General features: G+C 40.3%; 1 protein-coding gene across 5 annotated transcripts in view; it reads left to right on the top strand.

The window, feature by feature from the left end:
* The first annotated feature begins 1,739 nt into the window (after positions 1–1,739).
* Positions 1,740–15,564, top strand: part of LOC143510427 (caskin-2) — a 29,255-nt gene continuing 15,430 nt past the window's right edge. Inside the window, exons 1-3 of one of the 5 annotated variants that reach the window (XM_076999767.1) lie at positions 1,740–2,013; positions 2,414–2,748; positions 11,956–12,007. In XM_076999767.1, coding sequence (XP_076855882.1) covers positions 2,655–2,748; positions 11,956–12,007 — 146 coding nt within the window. In that variant the 5' untranslated portion in view covers positions 1,740–2,013; positions 2,414–2,654. Of the gene's footprint in view, positions 2,014–2,413; positions 2,761–8,683; positions 9,062–11,955; positions 12,008–15,564 lie in introns of those variants that run through there. The other 4 variants (XM_076999770.1, XM_076999766.1, XM_076999769.1 and 1 more) reach the window with 4 other exon arrangements.

Here is a 15,564-nt window from a genome sequence, read left to right on the forward strand (position 1 = left end):
AGTGAAGGCATTACGTTTTGTAATTTTCCTGATTATGGAAATGGAATTCTGTGGCATCCACCCCTGATTTTGGATGCTGGCAAAGTTATGGGAGCAGCTGTCCATGATACAGCGGTGTTTGATAGTAGAGGGGGATGCACTATAGATGCTTCTAGACCTGCTACTGGAACAGCATGATGACCTAGGGGCTACACCGTTACTTCTATTGCATCCCCTACATCTTCTGCACCAATCATGCCTTGCTGACTTGGAGTTCAGTGAGCTCCAGGGTCAAATCACAAGTGGATCTTGGCACTGAAATGCTACATCAGTACAACATTGAAGAATGATGATGCCATGCAGGCCTCAAGGGGAGAGCAGAGGCAGCTCAGACAAGTGCCGCTACGGCTGCTGTTGCCTCAAGTAACAAAGGACTCGATGCTATGAGCTTTGAGGAGTTCTGTTGCACCCATTAGGAGGAGGCAGAACTCTGCAGGGTGCATGGATGTTTCCATGCAGGACAAAAGCTGGGTTGAGGCACACACAATGCTGCACAGGCCCACTGCCAAGGTGCTGCGTGCCTGCTCGGACAGCCTCCAGACGCACGAGGAGCTGCTGTAGGCCTACTGTCTGTGGGAGGAAGTGGTGCCTGTGAAGTGGGTGGCGGCTGCTTGTGCTGAGCAGTTTGAGGAAGACTGTGCTGTGCACCGTGGGCGTGTTGATGTGGACCACCACTGCCGTTGCTCATGATGCTCCAGCCCAGGGCTTCTGCAGATCTCCTGGGGCCCCTTTCCCACCACAGACAGTGGGAAGCATTGAGATCACAACACCAGAACAAAGTGACATGCCCTGAGTCCTGCTGGCATGCTACTTTGTCAAGATCAAGTCAACCAGGTTCAACCCCTCTGATGTTTGACTGCACGTTCAGGATGCCCACAGAGCTTGAGTTTGGCTGTTCGCTAGAACCAAAAGAGGACAAGGTGCGTGAAGGAGGACCTACAGAGGAGTTCTGACACGCCATGCGCCAGCTCACCAGGATGATGCCAGTGCTCACCAAAAACAAGCCTACAACTCTTGCCAGGTATACAAATGTAGCTGTGGAACGTGTACCATTCCCATATCAGCCCCTATAAAGTGAGCCAGGAACAGACTGATGGAATACTTGCATTACTTTGAGAGTGGACAAGGCGCTCCCACTGTTGAGGACTTTGAGCTGTGGGCGAGGTAGTGGAGCGGGCCGGAGAAAGGTGAGAACTCCCATAATGCTGTCTAAATTATACTGATTGTACTCTTAGTATTTAAGAAATGCTATCAGAATAAGAAATATTAATATTGAAGCCTCATGATGTTCTTTTGAATTTTTTAAAAACTGTCCTGTCTTTCCAAGTACATAAACATACACAAAATTACATGCAAATGTATGCAGCTATGTAAAATAAACAGCAAAAAACAAACAAACAACTGACGGTAGGCTACTTATTTTATATTTTAGTGATATTCTTAAGTTATAGCTAAATTGATCATTTGTTACTTTTTCCAGCAGGTGTCACACTTTCATATTAAACGGTATTTGGGATATAGTCCAGATAATACTTTTGTTACATGCTAATTATTTATAAATATGCATTTGCTTTGCAAATTTATAAATAATAAAAAAAATATCTGTTACTGGCAAATAATGATCTACATTGAAGTCTTCGATTGAGTAACAGAAATCAGCACAACAGTGACTAGGCTACGTTTAATGTACCATCTCAGTTTCAAAAGGAGTAAGTTGTGCATGTTTGCTAATTATTCAAAAGTTTTTGCATGACTTCGTAGCGGGATTCCAGATAATGTTTACGGGGAGGAGCTCACCAGCGAGCTCAGTTCTCTAGTGAGTCCGACACATATGTGTGTCAGACATATTCACACCGCAATCGGCTCCTGGTCTACAATCGGAATAATTCAGTTCTATAGTTACAGGATAATTCCCCGAAATAACTGGACATGAGTAATCCACCTGTGCGCCTTACATCAACTTCAGTTCGCATGGTGAGTTTGTTCACGATACCTAAAATCAAACGAAAATTACAGATCGCTAATTTACACTTGACTGAATGATTTAAATTACAGAAATATTGTAGCCAGTCTGAAAGGATTTTTTTAACCTACATTTTATTTCGTTGAAAATATGATCGTGGCGACCAGATAAGTTGAGTGGCAGTGCAGCCTGACACTGACTCCCCTATATGAACCACCACCCGAACAACCTGACTAGATGTACTGTAGCCCAACACGAAACTGCTTGGTGTACAGAAACCGGCGTGATAGTCTTTTCTTAAGATCAATAAGCTGAAAAGACAGGAACTTGTTCTCGTTTGTCAAACGGCATCAATCAGCAAAGCTGGACATTTCAAGAGCAACTCTTTTGACGGATGTTCTCCTTTTGCAGGTTCCTCAGGTAGGTGTTCGGGTGGAAGACCGCACGTCCCATGGATAGTGGATGGATTCATTTGCGTGATATTAAATATTCACTGCGTCTGGAAGATCTATGGACAAAATAAGCCTTCAAATAAAGGACCGTGTGGGTAATGCGATTCTAGATGAAAACGTAGAGGTGCGGCGTGTTGGGGGCAGAGATCTTCAGTGTCTGAAGCAAGTCTGACACCGCTCTGAGAAGTTGGACAAGAGCCATGGGCAAAGAGCAGGACCTCCTGCTGGCTGTGAAGAATGGAGACCTCCTCTCAGCTCATAAACTCCTCGCCAAGATCAAGGTCAACCGAAACAGTAAGTGAATCAGTAAGTGAATCTTCACGAAACTCCCTAATTGAAAGGATGTAAACTACATCTACTGTATTGAGTAAGTTCATCACAAAAAGTATTAAAACTCATTGTTAAATTGTTAAATCTCGACTCAAAATTCCGAAATGTCATGATCGTTTTAGCTAAAATAATTAGATTGAAAGCCCATTCTTCATCCCTTATCCCTTGTAGTTGTCATTTCTTCTCAGAATACACTTCAGATGATGGACTCTTTAATTGCTAAGACCTTTATTCGTCATACAGGTAGCATAATTGATATCACACATCAACATCTCGTAAACTATATAATCAACAATAAGTAGCGATACAATCACAACACGCTGAGGTAAGGCAGTTATGGTTAACTGCTTATGTTTATCAGTAAAATCTACTTTGAAATGCTGTAATGCTTCTTGTGCACAAGCGTCGTTTATTCTGGTTCGCGTTTCACTATACGTGACCGTTAGTCCGTAAGTAGTGTACATCTTATTTGTTCACTAAATGTATGATGGTTCGTGGGTACCCGTATAGTGAAGAGTACTGAGATCTTAATTGTCCAGAATTTGAACAACAGTACAAAATGGCTCAAACTAAATAAAAAAGTAGAGTTGAAATTCAGATAGTATGCTACACTGGATCAGGGTAGGGTCCCTCTGTGCCTAATCACTTTTAACATAACCATATTATATTAAGCTCTACAGACAATGCATTTAAATTCCTCGTTTTGATGGCCCGTTTTGACTGATTTTAATAAACCACAGATGTCCATTTAAAATGCCATTATGGGACTAAATGAAAGCGGTCAATCAGAAAGGTAGAGGCGAGTGGAAGGGCCAGTGTGCCCTGCACCCTTGGGTGTTCTCAGAGTTATAGCTTAGGTCTGCCTCAGTGACACTGAAACCAAAGCAGAGAAAGCTTAGCAGAACAAGGGCTACCAGCCAACTCTGATAATGACAGCATATGACGGTCTGATGGTTAGTTCCCATATTTATAAATACTTAAGAAGTATTTCTGCTGTTCCTTAAAATTCATTTTTAAATAAATGTCAATTTAAATAAGATAAGACTGAGTTCCCTGTGAACTTGATGTAGACAAAAGTTTTGTTTGGTCTCCAAGACTTCGCTAGACTTCGCATATGAGATGTCTCTCATATGAACCAAATTGTCAAATTCATAAAAGTTATTATACTGTATTTTCACATAACTGGTATTTTGGTTGCTTAAGCAAAACCAGTTATGTCTCCCAGTGGCCTATCTAGAATCACATGGCTTAATGTATTGCATTTTATTATTCTTATTTAACAATAATCTATAACATGCAATAACTAATTGTGCCTGCTAATAAGACTAAATCCAATCAATTTACAGTGTTTCATTTGGCACCACACAGTGGAGTTTGGTAGTGTCAGTTCCATCTGTGGCAAGTTGCTGAGTAACACCTCTAAACCTGTAAAGCCAAATCCATTTACAAATAAGGGATAACCCATATGGCAATGTGTCAGATTAATTTACAGAGAAGGGATCTTTAACACAGTTTCTACACCTTAATGCCACCTGCCTGTTATGGTTAATCCTGTTAGCTTTGTTTGTGAAACCTATATCTGCTGTAGCCTTTGGCCTTAAAATAGCAGTCCAGTGGGGATCAACTGTTTGCTGATACACTGTGGGATCAAGGTTTATTCATTTCCATGCAGAAAGTTAAGTCTAAGTTTGCACTGAGTGAGTCATGCAAGTCTGTACACATCTGAATCTTGATCCACTTCTTTCAGGATGGATGGACAGATTTTCAGTATTGCTGTGGAACCCCTCAGCTTGCCAGTATATGGGCCATGCCGGTCAATTCAAATTAGCTTCTGATTAAGCTACAGCTAGATAATAAGCAATCAAGTTGTTTATGTCCAAGAATCTTGGCCTTTGAATATTCAGTGAAATCTACAGTGATGAAAGGAAGATTAAAGTATTCAATATAATGAGTATCTCTCAACTGAAGACGTGCATATATTTCAAGTCTGGCCTCATTTCATATCTTTGCTATGTAGCTTCAATGAACATGTGAAAAACAGTAGGCTGCTACAGCAGACTGCCAGTGAATCCTTTAGGCTAATCTGACCACAAGTCCACAGACACTCTCCTTCAGTGGCTGGTTTTTGTTTATGGATCAATCCTGAGGGAGCTGGGGATGGCAGTGTTGTGGTAATGAATGTCTACATGAAGTAACTTTTGTGGCTGCACAATTTCTCTCCTTTGATCATCCTTATTTTATAATGATGCAATGAATAATGAGGCTACAGCCATTTATGCATCAATACACATCCTCTCATTATGATGTTTTTGTGCGTGATTAGCCAATATCTTAGAATAGGTGGCACAGACAGTTAAAGGTTGGGTTTAATTATATATATATGCTTTAACAGTCCATGTACAGTGTCCATCTATGATTAATAAATGTATGGTTTGATTTGAAACAATCATGTTTTTCACCCAAAGCATCATAGTACAAAAAATGCTTTCACATTACATTCTTGATAGGTTGTTATAATTTAGGATTTAGCTTCCTTCTGTGCTAAGGAAGGTGGGACTAGGTGGAGAAAAATATTTTCAGTATCCATTATAATATCAATTATTCAGAGTAAAAAAATTTCAGCCATTCCTCCATTTTATCTAGAATCATCATTGCTGCACCGTCTCCATGTACTGCAGCGAGGGAGGCGAGACTGCGAGACGAGAGTAAGCTATATTGCCAATTTTTTAGGTGCACTCTGGCATGGACACAAACATACCCCCCACAGTCTCAGCTATGCAGGTTCAGACATAGGTTCCTTGGGTGCTGGGGCTTGGCTGGGGGGACGGGCCCTGATTTTGGGAGTTACAGAGTGCTCACTTTCCTGAGGTGCCCCTGGAGCATTGACCTCGGTCTCCTCCCCGATGTGCACTTTATTCTCCGAGCACACATTTGCTGCTGAGTGTGTCTTAACCATGTGGAGCACCTTCGCCGCAGAGCGCACCTTTGCTGCATGAGGGGTTCATCTCCTCCCTTGACCTCCAGGTCGGAGTCTTCCCATGCCCTCTCCTCCACAGAGGCCTTCGGTCAAGGCAGCTGCATGCACACCCGGCAGAGCACCTCCTGGGTTCGGAGGACCCCGCACCTTGGTGGAGCATGTCTGAACCCGGGGGAGGGGCACAGCCTTCTTCCTCCACCTCCATCTCCGAGATGGGAGAGGCAGTGGTTTCCTCCTCTTCAGAGGTGCCGGAGAGGTCCTTCATTTCATCGTGGTCCAGGGGAGGAGACTCCCCGCTGTCAACACCGCACTCCATCAACACTGGGAAGAATGGCGTCTCAGAGGAGGCTCAGGGGAGCCCCCTCTGGTGTGCTGAGGCTGTTCAGCCTCCTTCCTTGACTCAGAGAGGGAGTACAGCCCGGGAAGAGCCATGGTGCAGAGAGGAGAGTCCCTCACTGGCTGACTAGGCTCCCCTCTGGTCACCTGGGCTGAGAAGTCCTGGACACAAACCAGAAGGAAAATATTTGACAGTTTGAAGGAATAATACTTACGTGGTTTACTGCCAAATGTTGTTGGGGTTCTCGTAATCTAACACAATCAAGAATTTTATATTATCAATATATTTTTATAACAAATTTTTCTTTTCTTCACAAAAACTGATGACTATTTCATCACATGTATCTAAAAATGTCTTTGTAACTGGGGTCAATCACCAGGCCTTTTTACTGTTTTCAGAGTCATTGTGATGAATGAGCCATGTAAAAACACATTTGTTTGCATAAATGTAAATGAAATTATAGGGTAGCCCAGCATGGCGATGGGCCATTTTCCTGCATTGTTATTAAGGCCTTTAGTTTGTGAGTAATCTAAAATCCTAATATCTGTAGGACCTGGATCTTGGAACCTGTGATTTGAACTACAAATTTGGACTACACTAACCTATGCTCATGAGTGTATGCTTCTATAGAGATTACAAGGTATTTTGGTACATTGCTCTGGACAACTATATCTGCCTAATGCTATAAATGTAATTGGAAATGCAACATTACACCAGCAGATGCTGTCAAATGATGGAATACAGCAGCATGGTGGCTAGCTAACAAGCTATAACAGAGGCAGTAGGTGGCTGCTTACATTGCCGAAACTATAGGCCTATGCAGTGCAAAGTACCATTACAAAATGTAGCCCATTCTTGTAAGGTAGTCAGGATAATAGATAAAATTTCTTGTATGTTGTTGTTTTATTGAAGAAAGAAGTTGTCATAGTACTTTTTCCAGTCATTACTGGTGCTATGTGTGATATTTGTGTGATGTGTGATGTGATATTTTACATTGCTTGACCTTTCATATGATCTAATTCAATCTAAATGATGTATTGGACTAATTAACAGAGTGCACAATCACCACAATCATCTTAACAAAACATGGCTTGCAACATGGGGTTGTCTTTTCTTTCCTTTTGGTCAGAAATTCGAAGTTCTATGCTATTGGAAGTTCTCTTACTGTTTTTGGTCTTGGTATTCTTTGGCCATTTTTGTGTTTAATAGAAACTGTGAGGGATGAACTCAGCTGCAGAACTTAGCGAGACAGTCTAATCACAGTGCCACACATCCCCATGGATTTAGTTGCTGTTCTGGGCAATAAGCCAGCACTGACAGTTAGCTAGCTATGTATGGACAAGGAATTACTCTCCAGCTCTCTACATATTCCAAAATGTAGAGGTGTAACACAGACCAGCTGGTCAGTTTTTGCTATTACAGATTATTGTAACTTATTTCAGTGAAGGGGTCAATGGACAAGCACAGGATGAAGACCAACTAGAGTGTTGGCTATTGATTAGACTTTTTGATCTTGGACATTATTTATTGGTAAATGGTTTAATTTTAATGGTTTAATCAATTAATAATTAATATTGGTTAATGCTGTTGTAAACACGTATGCACACACATAGACCACTGAACTCTATACGTTGTCTGTCCCTTGCTGAATCCCAGTCTTTCACATAGTTTATCTTAAATTTTGCACATACGTACATTCTGAAGAACGGCTTATGTGCATTTAACTTTAATCTTTTTTAGTGTGACACACCTGTAAGTCAACTGGAAATGAATGGTTTGATATTAGGTTTCATTAGTCACTTTGTTATACCTACTGTATATAGTGTATTGTTTTCAGGAACACCTCAACCACAGTAAGTTTACTGTGGCCCATTTCACCAAGAGATGCCCACATAAGATGCAATGCACCATTCAGACAGAACAGACCACTGTTGACTGATACAAAGAGTGTTTGTGTTAAAATGTGCTTGTGTGTGTGTGAGTGTAAAGGAGATGGATAGAGAGACATAGGGTGGGTGAGCAATGTGTGGAATGTTGGATCATGTTGAAACTTGAACTCCTCTTGACAGGCCTACAACAGCCATTTCAACAGCAACTTTTCCCCTCCTCTGCTGTAATTTATGAAGCGCAGGATAGGCAGAGTGCCCACTGCCTGCTGGCCACAGCACGCAGCCCTGTAGGGCAGCACGACGGGGTCTGTGATCAGGCCAACATGAGCTGGATGGAGTCTAAAGCTAAAGCTCTTCTGATCTGGCGTAGGCATGGCCATCATCATCAAGTTAGCGCCTGCATCACTTTGTACACTGTGTACCATGTTACACTGCAGAACATTTGGGAAGTGGATTTGCAATTAGAGGACACAAGAGCACATGATTAATCTTAACCGTCATTCTCAGGTAGAACAGAGAGGTAGATCAAATATTTGGGGTCAGTGTGGATGGAAATATTACTCTTATTAAAATGCATTAGTTCAGTACTAAACAATTTTAGTAATTTTACAAAAATATGCTAACAGCTCCATGAAGGAAGATGTAAAAAAAAAGTAACAAGACTGAAGATTCAAAGACACCATGCACAAAAATCGTTATTGTAGAACTTCCTTTCGATGCTCATAGATAGTGAATTGTTTCTGACTGACTATATGCCAAACACTGTGGGTAAAAGGAATCCAGTGCATCTCATATTCGTCCCACCATGCGGGAGGGAACACATTATTATTGAAGCATTGTTAAACACACACAGGGTCTTTCTGCAGCTTGTGTAGGGCCCAGTGGACCAGAGCTAGAGGTGCAGTGAGAATGGAAGCCAGTGAGACTGATGTATGAGGTTTATGTTGTCTGATGAGTTGGAGCAAGTGTTCATCTGAATTGAGAAAGCGGTGCTTGACTGGAATGAGTTCAGTAGGTAAATCACATCTATAAAGACAGAAACGATGGGCCAAGCTGCTGGGTGTTTACTGGCCGGTAAGTGGCTCACAGTTGTTTAAACTGGTGTTTACTTTTTGACCATCAACTTAAATGTACAAATGTAAACAATGGGATTGTCCTGAATTGCCTTTCCATTTTTTTCCTGCCTTTATAGTTTGTCAAGTATGGTAGTACTAAATATATAGATTTTAAATTACAATTAACTGCCTACTGGACTGTGACTACCATAACAGTATCTACATGTTCAAGCTGTAAATACAGTCTCTAATGGATTACTGATTAAATTTTAGATGTTTTATAAAACATTTCACATTTTATTAAATTCACATGGTTTACATTGCATTGTGTGAAATAGAGAGGAAGTGTCTCATCCAGTTAGAAGACAACACAGGCAGAAAATGCAGGTGTAATGCTTTTAGAAACGCTGACAACTAGAGCGCTGCATCTGACGGGATAGTGCGCTTGCAGACTCAGACGATTCAAACACACAGCTCTCGTTCTGCATCTATTCACTCTGTGACCTAGGTCATTTTTTCCTTTTGATTGCTGGCGAAACTTGTAATACATCTTACCCATTTTCCAAAGTGGATCAAAAATTATACAGCTACCCAAGACGATGAAGATGAAGGTCTTAGATTCTATGGCTCACACCGTTAACGTAATTCCTGGGATGTTAGTGAGCGATGGGGCGGGTGCATGTGCTGAGCAGAGCGAGGTTTATTATGGGCAGATCCATAATCAGAGTCGCGGTCATGGTCCAGGTTCAAATAGCCAACACGTAGATCCATATTAACACAAAACAAAATGATGACAGACTGAAAGATAACCTAATATCAACAATAAAGGGACATACAGAGTCCAGATAAGCACAAAGACAAAACAATCACCAAGAACACACCAACAATAACTTGAAACAGACTTCACAGCCAGAAACTCGCATAAACCCAACCAGGAACAGTGTTCACACATTCAATAACCAGCCTTGAACAAGTGGGAATGATAATCATGGGGCGGGAGAAACACATGGGGAACCAAAACATAGACACATGGCTAGAAAAAAAAATGTATACTTGACAGGTGGGGGCGGGGCTAGACGTGAGTTAAAATCCATGTGGGTACTTGAAGTTAATTTAGATAGAAGCCTCTGGCTACGACAATGAGATGACACTCATAATTAATTTATATATCATTGAAAATGCTTTAGATAAGAGAGTTTACAGAGCAGATATACTGTATTTTTTATTACTTAAGAAGGTGTGAATATAAAAATGCAAATAGACTAATGCGTGGCAGCCCTCTTTAGTTTCATCAGTCAACATTACTTTTATTTGAATGAATGAGAACAGGATTTTAGAGTCATACTAAGTCAGAGGAAAGGTGCAAACTGTTGGACGGCTACAGCTCTAGGATTTGTTTTTTAGTGTTGCGTGTGTGAGCCAAGCATGCCATACATTGATGTATATATAGCTACATAGTTCACAAGTCATATATTGTTTATGATGGCTCTACAGCAGGACACTCATGAATATACTTTTGTAGAGTGTTAACCCTAAAAATATCTTAAATGCAGAGCTCATTTCTGTTTATTGTCCATATATATCCAAATACTAACACCTGTAGCCAAAACTCACATCCTATAACAAGTACAAATGGGTCACACATTAAAGGAAAAGCCTATGATCCTTGAGCCATACTGTGAGAGCTTTGGTAGAGGTGAGAATGCACCACTGAACCACCAGACCTCCTCAATATAGTGGGTAAGAATTCAGATGTTTCCTTACATTGCATCAAGAGAACAAATGATGCAGTTAGTTAAATTTTTTGCTGACCTGGTGAAGGAAGGTTTTCGCTTCCCTACTCTTGACCTCTCCGTTGGTTTCAGTTTCACACTCTGGTGTTGCTCTCTCCCTGCTCTCAGACTGGCTCTGACTGACGGGCTATGTCTTCTTTTGGTAAAGAAGCTTACAATAACCCTGTCTTTCCATGATTTCAGTCCTATGGCATATCAGCAGTGACAAGCACAAAAACGCAGTTACTACATTTTTTAAGTTACTTATTATAGACTGTTAAAACCTTCTTAGCTAGCTAGGTTAATTTAAACTGTGTCATAACAGCTAATGTTAGCTAGCTAGTTTAGTTGTTTTCCAACATATTGTATCTTACCTATCTAGCTTCCTTGCAATAGACAACATACAGTTATGTAAATGTTATGTAAATCTATGCAAATGAAGGCACATTCAAGTTAGATAGGTTTTTTGTTAAATCGCTCATAATTTACCGTGACACATGGGTGACAAGAAAATATACTGTAGATTAGATGAATTTGCCAGGTACCTCTTCGTTTGGGTATGAACTGAGTATAAATTCCTCGTGAACATAATATGGGAGCAACAAAATACACCAGGCGTATATCAGTCTGCTCACCACCATTATAGCAAGAATTTTGAAATAAGGACCACAGATTTGCAGCTCTTTGCATGAGTTTACAGAAAGGGGATCGCTGAAGTAAGCTCCTGGTTCCGTAATGATCGATGAGGAAGCCCCTACTGAATGTGTAAGCATTGGCCTTTCTGTCTGACAACAACCCAAATGCTCCAAATCTATGGAACTACTGTGCCAAAAGTTGTAAAAATCACTTTTAATATAGGTTTTACTTGGTAGAATTGTGCTTGCATGTAAGAACAACAGCAAAAAAGAAAAGAAATATTCTTAGGTAACCAAACAGACATCATCCATAGGTAATTCAGTGCAAATCACACAAATCAAAAAGAAGGCACCATGAATCTCCAGGTGGACCCTATAGGGGACGAGACATTGAGCTGCAAGTGTCATGCCATAACAGCTTCATAATTTTCCAGTGGCTGACAGATTAGTTGTATATGTCACTTCTGACAGAGCTTTTTTCTACCATCTTCTCATTGTTTTCATAGAGATTCTGGGCTCGACAAAGAAACTGAATGTCAACTACCAGGATGCAGACGGGTGAGTCATTTTGAGAGTATGAATATCTGTTGGCACATTTTTTTTTCATTTTTAGAAATAAAATGTTTGTTTATATGTATATGTGTGCTGTTCATCTGTTACAACTTGAAAATATGCTTGTGTGTATCTGCTGAACCAGCCATTTAAATACTTTGTTTAACTGTTGTCAGAACTATCAGGTAGTTTTGTGTTTAACTAATGTCAGGACTATCAGGTGGTTGCTTGTTTAACTAGTGTCAGGACTATCAGATGGTTGTGTGCATATCTGGTGTCAGGACTGTCAAGTGGTTGCGTGTTTAAGTAGTGCTAGTGTTATTAGGTAGTTTTGAGTTCATTTTTCTTAGTCCTCTTTGTCTGCAGCCCCTGCTATGTCCTTAAAGAGCATTCATAACTCCTTCAGTCTTGGGTGCACTTATTATCACACCACCCAAGGCAAGGATAGGAGAGAGTGACAGACACTATGGCACATAATCTACTTCTCAACTCAGAATAGACTGGAGATGAAAGGTCCATCTTCACTTAGGATTCCAGTCTGAGTTTGAAAACATTCAGCTGTTTTCTGTACTGCTAGCTGATAGAATGTTGTTTTCAACTGGATGCCTCAGAGGGGCCATCATGAAGCAGGTATGAGGAGAATGCTGCCAGACTTTGTCTGTGTGTGTCTTTCTGGTAGACATAAGGCCAAACTGGACGGCCGTGTACTTGCATATTCTTGTGTATGCAGCATACACAGTTCAGAAAAAATGTTCACATTTTAACACATCCTTCTGCAAATATGGAGAAGACTTTGCACCACTTTGTATTTTGTACATTTTAGATTTTTGCAAATATCATCTTAGGATGAGTGTGACTTATCATAAACCTCAGGGTAAAGAAAAACAAAGAGAAAAGATTTGTACCAGTAATGAGTTTAGGAAATAATCTAGTTTGACTGCTCTGTCTGAGGAGGAATAATTGCAGTTCTTTGCGGTCACACAGAATGGTGTAAGGTGCAGTACGCCAGAAGAATATGCTTAAAGAAAGTTGTTGAATTGGAGGGTCCTGTTCTTTTCTACAGTGACAAAGGCAGCACCACATGGAAAGCTCTGATAGAGTTATGGGCGTTATATAGGAGTTATAGTTCACACACTAATTTGTGTGTGTGTGTGTGTGCGGGGGGGGGGGGGGTGGCTTGCAGAGAATGGCTTTCTTGGGGAGCAGATGAGGAAGAGGAAAATCATTTCATAATTCATTACAGCTACTAGCACTCTTCCTCTATCACCTTTCTTTTTGCTTTCTTTCTTCTTATATATAGTGTCTGCCTCTTTTACTTTGCGTTTCTTACATTACTTCTATTGTCTATTCCACACATAGCTATATGTTTCATAGATTTTAGGGTGTTTTGTAACTTTCAGTGCTGCAAGGTTTGTTGGTGATGACTCACAGCTCCTAGCCTGCTTCGTGGCTCGTGGTGGCCTGTCGCGCTTAGTGATACGTGTTAGATCAGACTCTTGAAGTAGACAGAGGTCTGGATCAGATCCATGCAAGACCTTACTTTTATCTGATGAAAGGCAGTTCACATCAGATGTGTTTCATTCACTAATCACATCTTGGCTGAGACCTCTTCACTCTGTCTAGCTCACACAGCTGTTTGGTAGCGTAGACCTCTGTGGGTGTGCTTTTCATCCTCAGCTCCTCAGATGTTTTGTGTAGTCCAACAAGAAGTGAACTCACTGGTGGTATTATAAAGAGCTCTTTTGCTGGAGCTGAGGTGTGTGTGTGTGTGTGTGTGTGTGTGTGTACTCCCTGTCTCTGTGCTTAGATGGGGGTTTAGATTGTCTGCTCTACATGTAGAAGCATGCTGGATCACTTTGTCATGGTTGTGTGACAGGAGAAGGGATGCAAAGTGAGGGCTTCAAAACACACTGCTTTTGTTGCCCATGCTATTGTGTTTAACTCTAGCTGTTGTTTTCATGCATACATACACCCGCCATAAGCAGGACATGCCATAAGCAGGACTGGACCAGTTAGATGAATGGGTATTTGATCCAAAGTCATTCGACCAAAAACAGAGATGGGGGCTGGGAAAACACTGTCTGATGATTCACTCCAGTACTGAACTGAAATCCTCAGGTGAAAGAATAATATACCTTTTATTGAGCCTGATATTTTTGATATTTTCAGACACATGTATATATTGCAAAAAGTTGTACTGTTTAATGCAGTGATTCTCTTTTTAAAAATAATAATAATAGTAATAATAATAATTAATGCTCTTCAGACTTTGTACTCATCTTTTATAATGAAAAAAGACACTTTGCATGCATATGTATGTTGTATTTTTCAAAAATAAATTTATTTGTTTTGTATTGTATAAAAGTGATTCGCAACTTAATGACCATGAGAAAATGTGGGTCCCAAGCTGAAACCAGTTGAGAACCCTTGGTTTATGTTAAGCTATTGCCTGAAGCATACATTTGGACATGCACTTGTGTATTTTCAGTAAAAAAAATCTCTGTCATTAAAAGTATTGGTAATGGTTTTTTGTGATATGTGATTAATATCTGAATATCTGGGAATTTCAGAAATGCCTCATTCAGTGCAACCTCCCAGAAGTTATCAGAATTATTTATATTCATGTTAAATTCTGCTCATTGGAGATGAGAGCCATCATGGTACAAGTTACACTGTTGCCAAGAAATTGAATGTATATCAGTAAAGCACTCAGAATGAGGCTTTGTACTGAAAATGTACTATTAGTCACTTGTTGTCTTCTAACAGGATTCTATTGTATCTACATATTTGATGGGAAAGTTAAATAATAGTAAGAATGAATATGAAATTCCTTCCTTTTTCTTGCATGCCTAGAGATAATTCTTGACATTCCTTTCCTTTAAAAATTTTTTCCACCAATTATATTACATATGAATTGCATTTATCATGCTCAGACAGAAGGGCCTTGTTAGGATTCACACTGTTTCAAAAGATACAGTTTGATGACTCCATCGTAGAAATGTCAGCTTCATTTGGAGCTAATAATACAGCTGCTAGTTGTACAGACAGATGTTTAACTTGCCATTCATGGGCACTGTGGCTAAATGTCAGAGCGTTAGCTAACTCCATGTTAGTGTGAAGGTTCTTGGTGAATATGGTTTTCAGAGAGTAATATCATGTTGTAATGCCTTGACTTGGCTCTTTATCTTCCTACTGCCCAAATATTTAATATTACCCTTATATCAGGTAAAAAAACTGAATTATGACACATATCTTCCATACTTCAGTCCTTTTGGGTTAATTGCTGGTATCTCTGCACTATCCTGGGAGTTAATTGGAGTCTTGCAATCAGAGAATTTCAGCATTCAGTGATTGAGTTTTTATTGCTGCGAACAGTGTTCGAAAGTGAAGCAGGAGTTCTGAAGCGTTTGTCACTTCTGAGTATTGTTCTAATTCATTCAGATGTGGGACAACAGACATGTGCAGTGACGGTTCTAGCTAAATTAGCTGTTCAGTGGCCTGGGAGTCTGTTTAAAAAGAATAGTTAAAACATAAAGAGAGAGAGAAAATTTATTCTTCCATAA

This window comes from Brachyhypopomus gauderio, chromosome 3 (genome assembly GCF_052324685.1).
Source record: "Brachyhypopomus gauderio isolate BG-103 chromosome 3, BGAUD_0.2, whole genome shotgun sequence".
Classification (NCBI taxonomy): domain Eukaryota; kingdom Metazoa; phylum Chordata; class Actinopteri; order Gymnotiformes; family Hypopomidae; genus Brachyhypopomus; species Brachyhypopomus gauderio.